The 16,502-nt window shown below is 39.1% G+C and overlaps 1 protein-coding gene across 1 annotated transcript in view; it reads left to right on the forward strand.

Annotated features, from left to right (window-relative positions):
- The first annotated feature begins 555 nt into the window (after window positions 1-555).
- COG6 (component of oligomeric golgi complex 6) overlaps window positions 556-16,502 on the forward strand; it is a 31,303-nt gene continuing 15,356 nt past the window's right edge. The window contains exons 1-8 of the mRNA XM_083350116.1: window positions 556-781; window positions 4,416-4,559; window positions 6,338-6,409; window positions 6,858-6,916; window positions 9,430-9,541; window positions 10,667-10,749; window positions 10,940-11,010; window positions 12,431-12,524. Of these exons, the coding sequence (XP_083206242.1) occupies window positions 608-781; window positions 4,416-4,559; window positions 6,338-6,409; window positions 6,858-6,916; window positions 9,430-9,541; window positions 10,667-10,749; window positions 10,940-11,010; window positions 12,431-12,524 (809 nt within the window). The 5' untranslated portion in view covers window positions 556-607. The remainder of the gene's footprint in view (window positions 782-4,415; window positions 4,560-6,337; window positions 6,410-6,857; window positions 6,917-9,429; window positions 9,542-10,666; window positions 10,750-10,939; window positions 11,011-12,430; window positions 12,525-16,502) is intronic.

The raw sequence follows: 16,502 nt of genomic DNA on the forward strand, positions 1-16,502 counted from the left end.
GTAATTCCAGAACTTTACAGTGGGGAACGAAAAAGCATCCCAGAAAATTATGACAAACGGCAAGAAAATTACATGCTTGCGGCCACTGAATCACCGGGAATTGCGATCAACTCGGAATGTTGTCACCTAGAAGCCACATTTGTCAGTTGTGTCACACATTTCTGTCTTGAGAGTTAATTGTTTTATGCATGTAATCTAATTACCGAATTTTGAAGAAGACTGCGAGAAAAATCACACAAAGGAGGAAAACCTGAGTCCAGTCTTACCAAAAATTAAAGCTAAATATCTCCTGGGTGCAAGAACCCTATGAATGTAACAATTCATTATTGCGATTAAAGTTAGAAGCGTAAACTGCGCTTTAATTGTCGCAATCGCGAAAAAGCAAAGCCTCCCTCCGACTCCTATGAGGCGCCTCATCGGAATCTGACGGGCTTGCAGAGACAAAAGGCTTTCAGATCCTAGGGAGGGTCTCGCGCTCGGGGAGAACGAAAACAGGCGGAACTACAGTTCTGAGGAAGAGGAGAGAAGGGAATCTGTGCGCCGCCGCACCTTGTCCGGGTCCCGGCGCTGCGTTTGCCACCAAGGCAGTTTCGGGACAGGGAAGAAAATGGCGGCAATATCCGAAGAACACCTGCCGCAGCGCCCATTTACGGTTGGGACTACTACTTCGGCTACCCCGACGACGGGGAGTTTATCTCAGGGGCCGTCCGGCGGGGCCGGGGCCAACCCGCTGTCACGCAAGCTCCGCAAAGTGCTAGAGACGCGGTTGGAGGCGGACAAAGTAAGTCAGGTTGATCCGTCGCCTCCCTCTTCTCCTTTTCCAAATTCCACTTTTCTGAAAAATAGCGTCTAGTCGTGTCTGAGGCCGGCTCTGTCTCGTCTAGACTAGAGGACAGAAAACAGCACCCAGCCGGCAATATTGAGCTTCTATCATCCCCAGCGACTTAGCTGCAGGGCATGATGGGTGCTGTAACTGAAGACACTGGAAAGGGCAAGTTGGCGAAGGATTCCCTATGATTCATCCCGGATGAAGGTAGAAATGTAAGATTTTCACTCCGAACCATGATGGATCTCCCCTCAACCCTGTAATTTGACACCCCGAAATTGCTACCTAAATGCCCTGTATCCAGTTTCTGAAAGGACTAGATGTGAGAATTGAATCTCAGAGTGATTTTAAATTTGTGACTTTGTTCATGGCATAGCTGCAGTTTAAACACAGTATCATGTGATGGGAAAGTGAAATGTGCAGGTGAGGAACCTGCTGTTTTTTAAAAAACATGTTCTGAAAGTGATATTTCCGTTGCATTATGTCTATGATGACATATTCACAGGATGTGTAGTTAAAATTTGATGTTGCATTTATCAAGTGCAGGACCACTGCAATGTATTAATAAGTCAAATGCAATATGCAGAATTAGTAGTCATATGATAATATATGAGATGGTCAGATTATTATTGTAAAGTAATCCTGAGGTTCTTGCTTATTGAAAATTTGGGCAGTCTGTCGTCCCCCCCCTATTTACCTTCCCTAGAACATTTCCTTTCAGATTACATTGCAAAAGTTGTTACTAAAATGCTGAAATATGGATGTGTGCTTCCTGAGTTGTGTGAAGAAGGACTGAAGAAGCTAAATCTATATGTTATGTTTCTAGAAGGTTTGACATACTTTTTAAAAGTTTAGATCATCCTACAAATTAGAAATTTCCATCTCACTTCCTCAGGTAACTGCCACATCAGCTGTAGCCTGAGGAATGATAAAAAATAATAATCAATAAATGTTTAATTTTTTTTTTGGTCTAGTAGTTAAGGTACCAGGCTAGAATCCTGGAGACTGAATTGTAGTCCCACTTTAGCCATGAAAGTCATCTGGGTGATCTTGGACTGATCATTCTCTTTCAGCCCAAGTCACCTTTCAGAATTGTTATTGTGGGGAAAATAGGAGGAAGGAGGAGTATTATACCTGTAGTCCTTGACTTACAACAGTTCATTTAGTGACCATTCGAAGTTACAACAACACTGAAAAAAGTGACATGATCATTTTTCTACTTACAACCATTGCAATATCCCCACAGTCACATGATCAAAATTCAGACACTTGGCAACTAACTCATATTTATGGTGGTTGCAGTGTCCTGGGGTCATGTGATCACTTTTTGTGACGTTCTGACAAGCAAAGTCAATGGGGAAGCCAGATTCACTTAAGAACCATGTTCCTAGCTTAACACTGCAGTGATTCACTTAACTGTTGCAAGAAAAGTCATAAAATGGGCAAAACTCACTTAACAAACGTCTCATGTAGCAACAGAATTTTTGAGCTCAATTGTCACATGTTGAGGACTAGCTGTATATGTTTGCTGCCTTGAGTTCTTTATAAAGAAATAATAAAGGTAGACTGTGAATTAAATAAATAAAATTGGCCACAAAACTCTAACCTATCCCTTGGGGTTAGATTTTATATTGTGAGGACACTGAAGCATTAAATGCATGGCATTTATAATGTAATGTTCTGGCAAAATTTGTTTGTGGGCTTTTATCACATTGGATATCACAGAATCACTGTTACATATTGCTCTCCAAAAATAATTGCAAATAGATGGATATGAATTAAGTCTCCACTCACAGCTCTTCTGTGTGATATGTGTACAGTATAACAAAAATGGACTATCTGTGTCATGGTGTTGTTTTGATAAATCCAAGGCACAAATCCTTAACAGATCCTAATGTTTTTATATATAAATTCTGTGGTGCTGTAAAGTTTACATTAATGGTTGTTATAAAATCCTCAACATAGTGTTTTGAGTAGCAAAGTTCGATCTCATCATGTGACGTATCATGACGTATTGCAACTTTTCCCCCCCTTTGCAGAGCCAGGGTGGGCATGGCCTGTGTGTGATGCATCTGGTCACCAGTTTGACACTCCTTATATATGGATTGGGGGGGGGAGTTAACATAGACACTCATAGTTTATAACCACAGTTTGTGGCAACAGATTACAGTGAGAAAAGTTCCCTGGGTCTGCTATACAGCCAAAACCACACATTTAAACCAGGAATCTCATAATATGTACACCTAGGCTTTAAAATTCCATTCTTTGTTTACAGTTCTTATTAAACATATTATAGAATAGATTTTTTTTCTTAATATTGACCAAAAAAACCACCCTCAAATTTATTTCAACATCTGCTGATTAGTGCAAAAATATAAAGAAAAATCTTTATGTATTCTTAAATGTATACAGATACTTTACAAAAGAAACTCACCTCTCTACAAACAGGTGGCATTATCAGCCTTGAATTTGATTCATAAATGGTGTACAAAAAGCTGTATTTTGTGAGGCATGGATTCTCACAATTGGTATGCACAGTCACAAAAATATTTCCAACTGCTGGTCTATTTCATGCTCACAGACTTATTGATGCTGCTGTGCTACCAGAATTAGGTGTGAAGCATGCACCCAGTATTTATAGCAAGAGATAACAAATCTATTATTTAATCATAACTTACATGTGTGAGTACAAACTGCATTGTGAAATCACAGATCTTGTGATGTATATGATTACTTAGCAAGAGAAATCTATATGAGAGAGCAGGTTTTAAGTTATGAAACTGCCTTTGTATCAGATTTGTATCATAGTAACAGAATAACAGTTAAAAGGGACCTTGGAGGTCTTCTAGTCCAATCCCCTGCTCAGGCAGGAATCCCTATACCATTTCAGACAAATGGCTGTCCAATCCCTTCTTAAGAACCTCCAATGATGGAGCACCCACAACTCTGGAGGCAAGTTATTACACTGGTTAATTGTTCTAACTGTCAAGAAATGTCTCCTTAGTTCTAGATTGCTTCTCTTTCTTTGTTTAGTTTCCATCCATTACTTCTTGTCTTGCCCTCAGGACAATTCTGTGTGTATTCTTTGTGTGCTTCTAAGTGCTTCTTTTGAAGTAGAAAGGAATGGGTGCTGTTTTCTGCCACTTGAGCGGCACTAAAGCTTTTTCTACAGCAAAGTTTCCCCTGTATAATCCATGGAACCAGAAGGCCTGCAGATGTTGCCTCAGTTCTACCATAGATTTCTGTCATACCTGATTTTTTTTGTGTGTGTGTGACTGGTTAGGGCCATGTTTCAAATGGCCAAAAATTGCTACCATAGCAAATATAATACCTACCTAATAACGTGCTCTGTTAATTAAGATGTGTTAACAAGCCAAACTATGCTACACTATGCTACACTACACTATACTAAATAGTCTATGGTTAGAAGTGATTGAATACGGGATAAAGTGCATTTTATATTTATATTAAATATTTTGCATCATTTAACATGAACAAGTTTAGTGACTGAAAACCTAGAACTAGGTATTTCTTAGAATACTTTTTATGCCTGAATTGTCAACATTGTCTTTATTACATATTTTTGTAGGAAATGTTAGAAGCACTCAAGACTCTTTCAGACTTTTTCGTGGAAAACAGCTTGCGCACTAGAAGAAATCTGCGTGGGGATATTGAGCATCGTAGTTTAGCTATCAATGAAGAATTTGTCTACATTTTCAAACAAGTGAAAGAGGTATAGAAAAATGGGGAAAAAATGAATCATTCTCAAGATAAACTCATCTGGTAGCTGCTGTGCTGCAGGTTGTGCTACAATCTACTGTTTTTCTTATGCATAATTTAATATTTTCTTTAAGTTTTTTACTATGTTTAGAAAATACAGTTTAATGAAACCATGTGTACATTGTTTGACAAATTTATTCATATAATCAAAAGATATAAGATGAAATTATGTTTGAGCAGGAGCTCTTTTTTCTCTAATAGGACACCCATCTCTTTTTCTCCTCCCATAATTTCTCCCACTTGTTCTGGAGGTTCCCCAACTTTCTGGAGCAAGTTTCAAGGATTTTACATGGCAAGGGAAATTTTTCAATTCTGCTGATAGAAGTAATCTTGAATTTGTTGAGAGAAATAGTTAATCCAAAATACTAATGGCTCTTATTATTTATTGATTTAAACAAATGTATTAATTATATTTTTTTCTAAAACCTTGTTTTAAGGTATAAAAGGAAAATTTCTCTCAGTAACTAATCCCAGTATATGTTATATGAACAGAAAGTAGGGAGGATAAAGCAGCCAGGATCTTTGGTCTTACTATCTGGGAAATAAGAGGCTAATGGCTGCCACACATCTGGAATTATCAGATTGGGGAAATCTGACTTCAGATTAACTATGGCACTAGCACTTTTAGGTTGATAGCTCGTAGCCCAATACTTACAACTCATATGCTGACATACAAAAATCCAAATAAAGACACCAGAAGAATAAATTATGGAGAGAGTTGTACTAATAATTCATATTCTAAAATGGAAGAAATGTGCCAGTGAAACAGAAAATTGCTAGTATGATCCCACACGTTTATGGATGGAGAGAATGAAAATGGTTAGAGAGAATAAAAAAGTAGACAGTAATTAAGGGACAAGCTGATAGAGTTCTGAAATCTAAAGAGCACCAGAAAAATATTTAGTATCATTCTTCTTTCATTGGACAGTTTTATTTTGTTCAGCTTCCATTAACATTATTACAATGTCCACAAAAACCTGCATTTCCAAAGATTTTTGAAGCCTGCAGTGTTCTTATTTCAGGCTGCAAAGTCTGTATAAAATAGAAAAAACATTTCTACAGTTATATATTTGAATATCCAGGGGTTGTTGCCCCTACATGGGAATCCAAAAGTCATACTTCATGGGGAAAAATTAAGCAAACTGCTGATTGCTGATTATTGTTTCCTAGTAATGTACAGTAGAACTGTAGGAAATGTGCTGGTTGAAAAAACTGTCAAAATAATTTGAGGAGATGGGTTCAGGAAAAAGTATGTAAAGTCCAAATATAATATTGGCCCATCCCACTCATTCTGGCAGAAGGACCCCAACAGCCAAGGAATTTTGGCTGGAGGAATCCAGGAAAAGAGGCTTTTTTTTTTGCAATGACCCCTGCCCTTTGGAACATCTTGCCACTTGAGGTGAGATCTGGCCCTACCTTTCTGGCCTTCAGGAAGAGCCTTAAAACCTGGCTATGCCGTATGGCATGAGGCTTTGATGGAGAAGCTGTAGGCGGTCGGTGCAGTGACAAAGAAGGCCTCGTTGCTGCTCTATTCAAAACCCATGGTCTTTTAGTCCGTTTTTAATCTTTTGTTATTTTAATCTGTTTTTACACTCATAATTTTTTATATCTTTGTATTTTATTATATTACAAGCTGCCTAGTGTCACCTCAAATGGGTGAAATGGGCGGCATATAAATTTAATAAATATTTTAGGCCACCTGTTATAATGTCTATTTCCATGCAATTTCAGGAGCTTGAAAACATAAGTGAAGATGTGCAGTTAATGAGCAATTGCTGCCAGGAAATGACTAATCACTTGAAGGTATTGTGCATGTGATGGGGAAAGTGCACATTTTTCCCTCTGGAAATGTTACTTATAAGCAGTACGACATTACACAGCATTTTTTATGGCACTGTAAAGATTGTTCATGAATAGAGGTGCTAAAAGATTTGCATGAAAAGAAATATTGATGATTTTTTGAAGCAGATCTATAATGTATCTGGGTCTGTCCCAGAGTAGTCCTTTCTTTAGCCTGGCAATATTGAATTTGTTTCCAGTTCAAATGTTAAGAAAGCAATATACGTGCAATAATTGTTTTTTTAAAATGTTCAGCCTGTGTCCCTGTCAGTGAGAAGAAACAGGAAATTTTAAACTCTTTAAAATACTCTTCTATTCATTCTTACCATATTTAAGTACCATATAGTATATTTAAGAGTAAAACTATGTCCTTAATGACAACTCATTTTAATTATCCATATATGTCTTCCAGGCAACTAAGGAGCAAACTCAGGATTTAATTGTCAAAACAACAAAGCTTCAAGCAGAGAGGTAAACGTTTTCCTCTTAAGATAAATGAAAATTGTTTTGTGGATTCCATCATTCACTTTTATTCTGAATAATAATCTTAGAGATACTTTACTTTGCTTTATTAGGTGCAGCTTTCTCTGTTCCTAGAGAAATAATTTCCACTGTATGCTATGTATGGTAAGAAGTTAGTGCATCCTGAAAATCTACTAGCTCTGTTTTTATATCTGAATTTAGGTAATAGGTTTAAAAATGGATGTCATATGAGAAGGAAATAAAATGAACAGATTGATTTCAAAATTTCATTTACTAACTGCATTTCAAAATTTCACAGAAGATGAACCTGTGTGACAGAATAGAGAAAAATCAATAAAATACAAAGACGTCAAATTCTAAAATCTAAAACTGGCATTAAAGCAGTTCTGGAATAAACCCAAAATATAAGCCAGCAATTATGCAATTATATAAAATATTATTTATAGCAGTGTTGTTGTATATAGAAAGAATAAAAATAATTTAATATTCAATGGAAAGGCCACAATGCAAGTTTCAAGTAGGCTTTTCTGGGGGGTGGGAATTCTATTCTATTCTGCTATAGAGCATATATAAATTGTGTTTTACTGGATTTTTTTTATCTGAAAATAATGTACAAAGTATGTTCTGATACAGAGTCCTCCATTTATTGGGCCTGACCCTTCCAGTAACTTGGCTTTTGTACTTTTAAGTACAAATACATAAGTGCTTGTCATGAGTGGTTCAAAATTTGTGATTTCTTTTTTATGAAACCAGTAATTAGATATAAACTTGAGGCCGGTTGAACAATCACAAAGTGCCAAGTATTTCCAGACATTTAGTTTATTAATCAGCTGCTTTCTCCTGTTCGTTCATGGATTCCTTCCCTGTTGTTCATGTGTGCTGTTTTAAGAGAGACGTATGTATATTCTGAATTGCTGTATAGCATTTTTAAGTGGATAAAATGTCTGTATTCTGGATGTCTATGTCTCTTTTAACAAATGATAACATTAAAGGTTTTTTGAATTGATTTCATGCTAAAAAAAACACTTTTGAAAACTGAAGCCATCATTTGACATCAGATTCCGATGGTTTGAACTCCACTTCTGAACCCTCGGAAGAGTTGTCTTCCGAGCACAGAGGAGAGGTGAGAAGCTCTCATGGGGTGCAGAAATGGAGCTCAGTTCCGGATGAATTGAATTCCTGTCTCTGCACCCCTTGGGAGAGATTCCCTTCTGTGCGCAAAGGAGAGACGACGCCCTTCTGCAGATTGCAGAACTCAAGCTCACATTCCGATGAGTTCTGTTTCTGTACCCCACTGAAGGAGAGTTCCCTCCCGTAAGCAATAAAGGCAGCAGGATAGATAGAGCTGCAAAAGTAAGCAGCGTAGCGTGCCTTGGGGTGGGGGAGGCCCGTTGAGGCCTGGCACAGGTCACATAAAAGTATCTCTTCCCCCAGAAGGTAAAAATCAGAAGCCGGGCCTCCCCTCCCCCCCCCTCCCCAAGGCAGTGCATGCTTCTTATTTGGGACTTACGCTTAACAATCTAAGGCTCATTTAATAACTGTGGATGGGACTGCTGGATTTGAAGTCCTTGAGTGAAGCAGCCACACAGGCAGTTAAGGGAGATGACACAGACCACTTGTGTCATCTCGCTTAACCACCACTTGGCTGAACAACCAAAGTTCTGGGTTCAGTTTTGGTTTCAAGTCAAACACTACCTGTATAACCTCCTACTTACTCTCCCTTATGTTCATCTCCTTTTTCTTCCTCTGTTCCGAAGAGGAAAGTGCCCTGTCTTAAGACTTTCCTGCTTGAATGGCTGCTACCTCCTAAGCCAGGGGTCAGCAACAATCAAAGAGCAACTTGGACCCATTTCCCAGAGGAAAAAAACACTGGGAGCCGCAAAACTCTTGCACGCACGTGAGGGGGAGAGCTTAATTGAAGAGTTTAATTAAAAGGAAATAGAGGCTGCTGTGCATGAGTTCTCTCTCTCCCCCTCCCTCTCTTTCTCTCCCTCCCTCTCTCTCCCCCCCATCCCTCTCTGATCTTCTGCTCACCTGGCAAGCTAGCTTCACGCTGTTCTCGGACAAGCTGACACACATTCTTATTGGGCTTGCTCTCCTGAGCTGCTGCTGCTTTCTGCTGCTTCCTGCTTCCTGTGGAGACGCAGCAAAGGCAGGAGCCCTGCCCAATAAGCTTGTCAGCTTCTCCAAGAACAGCAGAACAGCATGAGGCCAGTCTCTTTTTTACACACACACACACACACACACACACACACACACACACAGAGAGAGAGAGAGAGAGAGAGAGAGAGAGAGAGAGAGAGAGAGAGAGAGAGAGAAGGGAAGCGCAAGTGCCTCTCTCTGTCTCTCTCTTTCTGCAAATGGCAGAGGAGGACTAGGAGCCACAGGAGGAGGCTGAAAGAGCCGCATGCGCCTCCAGAGCCGTGGGTTGCCGACCTGTGTCCTAAGCCTATGCGAAATAAATTATAATGGTCATGAACTAAATCATTTTTTTATTGCAGCCAAAGGTTAGAATTAAAAGCACAGATAGCAGATGCTTTCATAGCAGAATTCCAACTTTCTCCAGAGGAGATGAACGTCCTTCGAAGCGCCAGAGATGGGCCAGTTACTGAAGTAAGCACTCTAAAATACATATGGTAACCTTCTTTAGTATATTGAATAAAAAGACTTCGTTTTCTGATCACCATTTTCTCTTGGGATAATATGAATAATTGTGCTACCTGCAGTAAAACTTTCCATAGCAGACATATAAGGGCGGATTTAAAAAAAAACAAAAAACCTATCTTTTGGACCATAAAATTGAGGCCTTTGAACTATGGTGCTGGAGAAGACTCCTGCGAGTCCCTTGGACTGCAAGGTGATCAAACCGGTCAGTCCTAGAGGAGATCAACCCTGACTGCTCTTTAGAAGGCCAGATCCTGAAGCTGAAACTCAAATCCTTTGGCCACCTAATGAGAAGGAAGGGCTCACTGGAGAAGAGCCTAATGCTGGGAAAGGTTGAGGGCAGGAGAAGAAGGGGATGACAGAGAATGAGGTGGCTGGATGGAGTCACTGAAGCAGTAGGCGTGAGCTTAAATGGACTCCAGAAGATGGTAGAGGACAGGAAGGCCTGGAGGAACGTTGTCCATAGGGTCGCAATGGGTCGGACACGACTTCACAGCTAATAACAACAACAATCCTTTGCAAAGATTATGACAAATCACGGCTTGAACTATCTTGCTTTGCATGTAATGAGTCTATCTCATATATTAGTTCCCCCTTTTAAGTTGCATTACTGAAATAAATGAACTTTTACATGATATTCTAATTTTTTGAGTTTCACCTGTATATATTGCCATCACTATTTGAAAAAAGGGAGCAAAACCAATATATTTTTATCACCATCTAAAGTAACATACATTAAACACAGTTAAGATCCTCTGTGTATGAAGCTGCTTCTCTCTATGCTATAAACGTACAATCTGTTTCAAGTTTAAATCCATTTTAATTTATAATACCCTTTTTTGAGTTTTAAATGTCATACTGCAGGCATGAAACAGCAGTCCCCAAATGTCCAGCCTGCTGGGGATGAATTCTGAAAGTTATAGTTCCAATATAAGTACCAGGTGTGCTGTGGTATGATTATTTGAATGTACAATAGCTATGTAAACAAAGTTAGTTTGAATAAAATATCACAGCTTTTAATTTTGTTGGGGGACAATATGTTGACATATTGACATATCCTTTTTTTTATTAAAGGATTTTTTTAAAGTATTGAGGCGAATAAAGCAAATTCACAATGATGTCAAGATTCTTCTGCGCACCAGTCAACAAAGATCAGGGTAAGTTTGCACTGTCTAAAACAACTGGAACCATCAACTAAGTAAAACCTCATAAATTGAGTTGTTAACATATTGAGGTTTACATTGGAAAATAAAAACGTGAAGACAAATGTAAACTCATACGGGCTTAGATATTTTTGCTTCTTTAATTCACTTTTTGGTAAAGACTTTAAACATGTTAAACCTGCAGTTTGGAGATTATGGAACAGATGGCACTCCTCCAGGAGACTTCTTACGAACAGCTGTATCGTTGGGCACAAGGTATCATTATTATTATTATTATTATTATTATTATTATTATTATTATTATTATTATTTTATTTATTTATTTATTTAAATATTCTTTCTTGTAGATCAGCGGCTTCCAACCTTTTCTTTATCCCTCTTCCCCTAAAATGCTTCTGATATATTCTCGCACCCCTTACAAAAGTTTGAAATAACTGCAACGAATTATGCATATACGTTATAATTTTGAAAACCCAGGTTTTTGCACCCCCTGGAATATTACCTCACTCCCCCAGGGGGTGCGAGCACCCCTGCTTGGGAACCCCTGTTGCAGATGGAAATAGGTGGCTTTTAGAAATCTGTATAGCATGAGTAAAGATAGCTCCTGCTTCTGCTCTATGCTCAATTACAGCAATCTCAACAGTATATTTTCTTCAAAATGGATAAGATTGCTTGTTAAGGCAGTTTCTGGCAAATCAGTTCATACTTGCTCCAGGTATATCCTGAATCTGAAATCTATTTAGGAATCTCGGAAGCTACTTTTCTGTACTTAGTAATCTACCTAGGTTTCATAGTTAATCAAAGTTTAGAAGCACATATTGTGGAATTTAAAAAGATAGCAATAGTGTTTAAACAGATACTGCTTCATAGCGCTTTATAGCACTCTCCGGGCAGTTTACAATGTCAACATATTGTCCCCCAACAATCTGGGTCCTCATTTTACCGACTTTGGAAGAATGGAAGACTGAGTCAACCTTGAGCCGGACAGGATTGAACTCCTGGCAGTTGGCAGAGTTAGCCTGCAATACTGCATTCTAATCACTGTACCACCAGGGCTTATTTAAAGAAGATAATATTTTGATACTCAGGGATGATTTTCTTGTTTTTAAATAACAGTAGAATTTAAAGCTGCTTTATTAGTCATGTAGTTCTTACTTTTCTGCTTTGTCAGTCATATAGTTCTCTCACCCTAAAATTGGTGGTTTTTATACTGATGGTTTGTTACTATTGCTTTTCCGCTTGAAGTCAATTTGCACATGTTCTTCTCCTCTGTCTTCTAGACATGGAGCAACCACTGCCATTGTCTTTCCCTAAAAGTCTGATTTTGTTGCCTGTTTCTAGACAGAAAATTTCTGCATCCCCGCCTTGCTTGTTTTATATAGCCATGGTGTTTTCCACAGCTACTTTGTGGCTGTCGCTGTATTTCCCATAATAAGTACGTACGTGAAGGGTAGACAACTACTCCTAAATATACAGAGGGCTTCTGCCAGAGTGGCAAAGTACAGTTGTATCTAACCAGACTTCACCAGGGCAGCTGAATTCAGACGTTGGCTTCTAAGAAAGGGCACTATAAAAATGCAATCTTTTCTCTAGGGTTCAATGTTATTGATGAAATGAGGAGAGACATGTTGTCAAATCCTTAGCAATACTGACATAAGACTTGGCTTGTTTACAGGTGAATGCAGGGCTTTAACACAAGAAACCTGTGATGTTTCTCCAGTTCTAGCTCAGGCAATGGAAGCTTTGCAAGACAGGCCTGTTCTGTACAAGTAAGTTTCTGCTATAGTTATGCACACAGCATGAATACATGGCGAAAATTAATACGAATATGGTGGGGTGTATGTGTTCGTTATAAAGTTGGTCTCAATTCTAAGTGACCATTTAGATAGAATTCCTCCAGAATAAGACACCAGGGCTACCCATCAAGAGTGAAAACTTGGTAGCTACGTGCCTTATTGTTTTCATCTTGTCATTAGAGTAAAGGAGAGGAGATGAGGCTTCGAATGGGTTAGTGAGAGAAAGGAAACCTCTCCAGTTCTGCAGAGGTTGAAACACAGATGTATGGAAACTTTTTGAGGACATTCTAACTGCTGGGAAGAAGATAACAGAAGGTTCTCAAAACAACGAGAAGGTGTTTGCATGAGCTACATGGACATTTGGGAGGTTCGGCTGGGAATGTCATTGGTACATGCTTTGGTTAGATATCCTGGGATTTTAGAGTTAAGTTTAGAGTGAGAAAACGCATGAATTTGCCATAGAGCACTGGTAAATGATTTGAAAGTGGCTCAGGCAAGTCACCATAGTCAGTGGGAAAGCCAGCAGGAAATTGGCAAGTAGGGTAAGTGGCTGCTGCTAGATAGGGAAGGGAACGACAGGGTGTGAGAGAGGTGGGGATCGGGAAGGATATGTGAGGTTGTGCAGAAGGTGCAGGTTGGAAATGCACATGAGGGTGTTGGGGTGTGAAAGAAGTTTGGCCAGGATGGGTGCACAAGGGTGCACAAGAGCATGGGTTGGGAAGGGTGCAGACTGGGAAGAATGCATGGGTGTACAAACAAGGTATGAGGAAAGTGCAGTGAGAATCGGAGAGGATTTATTCCAAGTGACTTGCAACTTTCCCTGCCCCACTGACTATCAGGAAAGGTTGCAAGAGGAGCTCAATGTGATTGCAGGGTGCTGCAACCAGTTGCAACTGTGATCCTGTTGCCAAGTGGCCAAATTTCAATCCCTTGACTGTGGGCATGCTGAGGCAGCCAGAAATCCGTAGACTGGTTGTAACCTTTGTTTGTTCAGTTCTCACTCAGCGGCTGAGTGAGTGAGTGAGTGACTGGTCATAGATCAAAAAATACCTTTTCTGTTAAAGTCTTGAGGAAAGACTTGAGTTTGTGGGTATTTTGTAAAATGTTTGATATTAGTAGGCATAACTTCAGAAATTTCCTCAAACTTTTGAATGCCTTGAATCTGTCTGTGTCTGAAAAGGGTATATGATCTTTTGGCACAGGTTAGCTTTTTTAAAAAGTAATTTTGATTGAATTTTTTTAAACAAAAATAAAAGATAATAACAATAAATTAAAAGAAAAAAGAGAATAGAAAAATAGAAAATACATAAAATTTAAAAATTGAAAGATATTTAAATAAGTGATTTCTAAGCTTTAGAGCTGTTACAAACAAACAAAAATCCTCCCCTTGGAAATTACATTGCATACTGTAGATCGCTTCTTCCCATCTCCAGCCCTTTTCTACGGCAAATCCAAGTCATTAACTCAGTTGTTAATCCGTTTTCAGCAGAAAGTCCATAAATGGTTTCCAATATTTTATAAAAATACTTAACCTGGTCATACAAGTTAATTTTGAATTCATTTTTCTTAGGCAGTATTCTGATATTATCAATCCTTAACCTGATACTAAGAGGTCATAGGACCTGATCTCTATCTCTAGAAGAAGGTAGTGATAGAGATCAGGTCCTATGATCTCTTAATATCAAATTAAGGATTGATAATATCAGAATGTTCTTTAGACTACAATAATGCTCTCTTACAGTTTTCACCAAGTTGATCTCTATGAACCCCTGGTCTCAAACAAGATTCTGTATTTCCTAAATCAGTAATAGTCCATTGCCTATTTTTCATCTCTTGACTTGATATTTGTATTCTCTTGCCATTATTGCTGCTTTATTTTCCAAAATTTCCACCTTGAATTTAATTTGTTTCACCTCTCTACTCAGTTGTCCTGCAGATTCTTCAGAATTATTTTTCATTTCTTCCTTCAGATCTCTTTTAAATGATACATTCACATAAGCAGTTATTGATACTATTATTGTACTCTGCTACTCCACAGATAAGGGACGCGGTGGCTCAGTGGGTTAGGACGCTGAGCTTGTCGATCAGAAGGTCGGTAGTTTGGCGGGTCGAATCCCGAGTGCCGCATAACAGAGTGAGCGCCTGTTACTCGTCCCAGCTTCTGCCAACCTAGCAGTTCGAAAGCACGTAAAAATGCAAGTAGAAAAATAGGGACCACTACGGTGGGAAGGTAACAGCGTTCCGTGCGCCTTTGGCGTCTAGTCATGCCGGCCACATGACCACGGAGACGTCCTTAGACAAGCGCTGGCTCTTTGGCTTTGAAACGGAGATGAGCACCGGCCCCTAGAGTCGGAAACGACTAGCACGCATGTGCGGGGGAACCTTTACCTTTACCTTTTACTCCACAGATACTTAAAAAAAGACAATTGTCTTCCAAATGTGTTTAAGAAAATTGTGGAGGGTGCAAAGCCATGTTTTTATGTAGGCTGATCTGTGGCTGTCTATCCCATGATGCCTCCTGGCAATCAAACTCATGGGATGCCTGTGGGCTTTCTGGTGGGACACAAATGAGCAGTCTCCTGGATTTAATGCCAGGCTGTTGGTATTTGCCATAACATTGTCTCCACTGTTCATAGGGCCACATCAATCTGCCATCCCCCAACCCCAACTCCGGAAGCTGGGATGAATGAGATTTTTTTTAATCTGGGGATCACATATCAAAGGTGACATTCCCAAAAATAGAAATGGAAGAAGAAAGAAGTGTAAAAGTCAAGAATAATTAATATAATTTGTATTAAAATCCAACTCGTTAATTAACAATCAAAGGGAGTTAATATTACTTCCCTAGTTATTTCATTCGGTTCCTCTTTGTAACATTACTTTTTGTATTAGTGATAATTTTGGGGGGTATTTAGGGGTCACCATGAAGGCATTCATAGAAGTGGCCCAGAAGTCTAATGATGTGCTTTGCGTTGCTTATTTAGATGTTATGAGTAACACAATTGATCTCTTCCTTTTTGACGTCTTGTGAGAAGAATATAGATGTATTTCAGATTTACCACAAGGTGGCAATATTGGAATGTCTACAATGTCCAGGGCAGCAGCTCCCTTATCTTGATACAGTGTACCTCACTAAAATATATAACTCACTGAAAATGATATGTATATTCCTTAGGCATCTTAGAAATGAAGGTGATTTTCCCTCAGATATATTCCTTTACTTTTCTGCCCAGTTGACATTTCTTCCTGTGAAAATGTTCACTTTTAATACTGGAAAGGGGTCTTGGTATTCGGAATTCCAAAGGTTTGAAAGTGATAACAAGTGTATTCTGAATCAAGCTGCTGAGTTATTACAATCTTCTGACTATTCTGAATCAAGCTGCTGTATTGTGATTGATGATATTATCACTATTAACAGTTCTCTTCAGATAGCTGAACTCATGAAATACCTTGATCATCCAGAAATACCGTATTTTCTGGCGTATAAGACGACTTTTTAACCCATGAAAATCTTCTCAAAAGTCAGGGGTCGTCTTATACGCTTATACGTCTTATACGCTGGGTGCTGAAACTTTAGGGACAGGGCTGGCTGGAAAACCTGGAGTGGATCTCCCATTTGGTCTGCACAGGGAAAACAGGACCAATTGGAGAAGAAGCTGCAGTCTGTAATTTTTTACAGGCTGGGGTCTGGGCATCTTTCCTTCTAAAGTTGAAGAGCAGCTGCAGTCTATCCCAACTTGAAAGGCAGGTGGGGAATGCAGCAGTCAGAGCAACTGCTTAGCTCTAAGGACACATTTGACTCAGGAACTGGGCAGGCTGGCTGGAAAACCTGGAGCGGATCTCCCATTTGGTCTGTGCAGGGAAAGCTTTAGAGTGAATTAGGAAAAGTTTAATCCACTTGCACTGTTTTATGTTTACATGTTTGATGACAAACAGCCTTATGTTTATAAG

The sequence above is a fragment of the Vipera ursinii genome, assembly GCF_947247035.1.
Source record: "Vipera ursinii genome assembly, chromosome: 1".
Lineage (NCBI taxonomy): Eukaryota > Metazoa > Chordata > Lepidosauria > Squamata > Viperidae > Vipera > Vipera ursinii.